The sequence below is a fragment of the Elephantulus edwardii genome, unplaced genomic scaffold (genome assembly GCF_000299155.1).
Source record: "Elephantulus edwardii isolate Elephantulus edwardi_28Jun2011 unplaced genomic scaffold, EleEdw1.0 scaffold00389, whole genome shotgun sequence".
NCBI lineage: Eukaryota > Metazoa > Chordata > Mammalia > Macroscelidea > Macroscelididae > Elephantulus > Elephantulus edwardii.
The window spans coordinates 255,574-259,702 of NW_006400139.1; the positions used below are offsets into that span (position 1 = coordinate 255,574).

Below are 4,129 nucleotides of genomic sequence, written 5' to 3' on the forward strand. Positions count from 1 at the left end.
ACATAAAAAAAATACTCCATACTATTGACTTAAACCTTGTCAGGGACCCTTTGAATATTTCAATAGTAAAGTTTACAATTGTGCAGGCTAACTGTGGGTATTCTGTTCGAAAACAATAATTATATCATGCATATTATATCACTGAATATTTATAAATTCACTTATCATTCCAACTGAAAACCATTCTTACAGATCCTAGGCTTCTATTGATGAGACAATGAATTTGAGAAAAATATAAAAGGGAAACCAAGTAATTGAACTAACTCCACTTTGATTTAGTGACTTTGTCTTATATTCTATAAATTTATTTTATAAATAAACTCTTATTATTAGAGAAATACATTGACAGTTTGCTATATATGGCATAATGAATGCTGTTGTTCTTGTTATGTGCCGTCGAGTCGCTTGCGACTCATAGCGACCCTATGTACAACATAATGAATAGACATATAAAAACTTTTAAATAAGTCATGGGAACTACCTTCTACATGGTATTACATTACAGGAAATAGAGCATATACAATTAAATAACCCAAATCCCTGACTATTTTTAAATATATAATAGTTGAAAATATAAACTATTTTAACACAAATATGTCCAGATCTTGCGTGCCTTGAAACTTAAACTAATTTAAAAGACTTTATTAAAAAGTGAAATTAAGGTATAATGTAAATTGAATTATACATGCAAATATTGATTTTTAATATTTTAAAATTTGAAACAAAATTCAAGTATAAACAACTGATTTTGATAAGAAATTTAAATAAAAACCAATTAGTTACATTGAAGAGAATTATCAGTATACCAAGTGCCACTGTACCATCCTGAAGACGGTGAAACCAGGCTGCTCCTTGGAGGCAAGGATTCTGAAGCTGTCTGACATATTTGCGCATGTTTGCTAGGAGAGACTAGTCCTTGGAATGAAACATTATGCTTGGTGAAGGGACAGCAAGCTTGTTGGAGGGACAATGCAAGAGAGGAAGACCCTGGATGAGATGGATTGACTCAGTAACTGGGATTGTGGGCATAAGTGCATCAGAGACAATGATGTTGGCTCAGGATGGAGCAGGATTCCTAACTGTTGCACATAGGGTCACTATAAGTCAGACTTGTATCAGTGACACGTAACAACAACACTGCTCTTCTTAGAAGTTATTCTAAAGCCAGAAATAACACTTTATTAAATGCTTCATGCTATTGCTTTTGAACTATAAAAGTGAACTTATTAAATCTCAAATATAGTCCATACATTTTTGTGTGTGTCTTTAAATCATGCAGTATTCCACTGTTCAGTGGAAACAATTGCTTCTTGGTGTATGTGAGTATAAAAACAAGAGACATTTGATTTCTATGTAAATGTGGTAGTCTAAAATTGGAGCCTTAAGGTTTTTATAGGAGTCTGGGATCTATGTTGGATTTTGGAAAACTGCCTTTTCAGAGGGCAGCCTAGTTAATCTTGGTCTATATTCCTCAAAGACAACATTCCATTTTCTGAGTTTGGCCTGTAAAGGATAGCTAACGCATTCCTGACGAGTATTTGCCATTAAATAAAAATATATATATATATATATATATGAAGGAAGTGTTTTGAAACACAGCATTATCTAAATATCTACAGTGGACTTCCACAAGCAGATATAAGTGAAAAAGAGAATAGGTTTCTAGAAAAACCTGGTCTTTTCCATCTTCCTTGGAGCATCCTGCAATGAACTGGTTGGCAGGTGCTTTGACCAATCATGCAAATTTACCAAATGTATTAACCCAACCAGGTAAAACTCTCACTTCTGCATATACCACCTTTAACTCCCCTGATGGCCAGCTTTGGATTTTGTAACTAAAATTCAACAGTGTAAGAATATGCCCAATTTTGTGGTCTTTTCACTCTGTGACAATGGCTTCTGTAGACTTCAGTTACTTTTATTGAAGCAGATTCTATGATGCTCTAGAACAACATATATAAGTTTATAAGTCCATGAGACTATTAAGTGTTAGAATTCTCCTTTTCAAAGTTATCCATGTTTTGTTATTACAAATAATAACAAAAATGTAAAAAACCCACTTTTCATTCTTTGTACGAATATTATTATGATTTGTTTAGACAATGCTATTTGAAAACTAACAATAATAATCCCTTTGTTTCTTCCTAGAAAAATATAACGGGACTAAATGGGCCAACACAACCTAACAGTGGTGACTGAATTCATTCTAATGGGACTCACTAATCGCCATGAGCTACAGCTTCCACTTTTTGGGGTCTTCCTCTTCATCTACATGTCCACAGTGATGGGCAATACAGTCCTAATCATCTTGACCAAAGTAGACTCTCACCTCCATACCCCTATGTATTTTTTTATCAGACACTTGGCCTTCATTGACCTTGGTAATTCCACTGCCATTTGTCCCAAGATGCTGGTCAATTTTATTGCAGAGCAAAATATCATTCCCTATTATGAATGTGCCACCCAGCTGACGTTATTCATTTTCTTCACTGTCAGTGAACTCTTCATCCTATCAGTCATGGCCTTTGACCGCTATGTAGCCATCTGTAATCCTCTGCTCTACAATGTCATCATGTCGCAAAGACTTTGTCATGTGCTCATGGGAACGTCATACCTCTACAGTGCTTTTCAGGCTCTCTTGTTCACTATTAAGACTTTTACGTCTGTCTTCTGTGGCTTTAATGTCATCAGTCACTTCTACTGTGATGAGGTTCCCTTGTCATCTCTGCTCTGCTCTAATTCACAAGAAGTGGAACTGATGCTCATAGTATTTTCTGCATTTAATTTAATGTCCTCCCTCCTGGTAGTGTTGGTGTCCTATCTGCTGATTCTGATAACTGTATTTGGAATGCATTCTGTTGAGGGCAGGAAAAAAGCATTCTCCACGTGCGGCTCTCACCTGACAGTGGTCGCTGTGTTCTATGGGACTTTATTATTTATGTATGTGCAGCCCAAGTCGGCTCATTCACATGATAAAGACATACTGACCTCTGTGTTTTACACTTTAGTCATTCCCATGCTTAACCCGTTGATATACAGCTTACGGAATAAAGAAGTTAAAAATGCCTTCAAGAGGGTTTTTAAAAAGAAAATTAAGAATTGTATTCAATAGCTGACTTTGTTTCAGAAATAATATCCAAGACAACACTGTTTTATAATATCCTAGTAGGTATGGTTCCAAATCAAATAATAATTATTAATTGCTAATTAATTATTACTTATAACATTACTTTGTTTATGTTATGTCCAGGTAAATTAATTTTATTTCTGATAAATATTAGAAGTCACTTAGCCCCCAATAATTTTTATTTACTGTTTACTTATGTGATTTCATTGACTCTCATAATTTTACATGATGCATGTATTTCAGTCTTGATGTGTTTGTGTGTGTGAATATGTCTAAAGACAAGGACCTTCTTAGTCTTTTTTCCAGTATATGTTCTAATGCTAAAATCACATATCTTCAGGAGGAGCTAGTTCTTGGAGGAAGATATCACTTTGGGAACGGTAAAGGGTCAGCAGAGGAAAGGAAAACCCTCAATGAGCTGAAATGATTAACTCCAACAAGGAGCTTGAGTAAGACGGAGATCTTAAGGATGGCACCTGATACAACAAGCTACAAGTCTGCTTCTCAGAGTCCTAGTCAACATGATGAGACTTGATAACAACAAAGCAACAGTATAAACAACGTTGGAGATAGTTGTCCTTTTATTGTCAGTCTATGGTGTTTTAAAATACATTCCAAGTAAACAAGATAGCTTTAATTTTTTTGCCATTGAATTTTTGTTTTCTTCTTCCTTAGATAATGAATACCTTACATGTTCATTCCCATGGTGATATTGTACATTCCTATATAAGATATTTGAAGGAAGAGATGGAAAATGTAAAGGGAAATAAAATAAATGGATGAAAATAGGATGTAAAAAATATTTAGATATTCTGATTCAAAAAACTAAACATTTATTAGTTAATCTAATGGAGAATATGATAATGAAGCATGATAAAATACGTATATAATTTCTAATTAATGTTTCAGAAAAAGCAGTGTCACACTCAAGAGAACCTGCCAAAATATTAAAAATATTTTCAATATTTTTTCAATGCTTAAATATTGTGTTAAAGAAATAAT

The 4,129-nt window shown here is 34.0% G+C and overlaps 1 protein-coding gene across 1 annotated transcript; it reads left to right on the forward strand.

The window, feature by feature from the left end:
* The first annotated feature begins 2,167 nt into the window (after positions 1–2,167).
* On the forward strand, positions 2,168–3,112 carry LOC102869174 (olfactory receptor 8K5-like). The gene has a single exon (XM_006902287.1). It carries the CDS (start codon positions 2,168–2,170, stop codon positions 3,110–3,112), a length of 945 nt encoding a protein of 314 aa, XP_006902349.1.
* The last annotated feature ends 1,017 nt before the right edge of the window (positions 3,113–4,129 follow it).

What these genes read in the sequence shown, in the direction of transcription:
- LOC102869174 (XM_006902287.1), top strand. Translation starts at nt 2,168, where the DNA reads ATGGGCCAACACAACCTAACAGTGGTGACTGAATTCATTCTAATGGGA.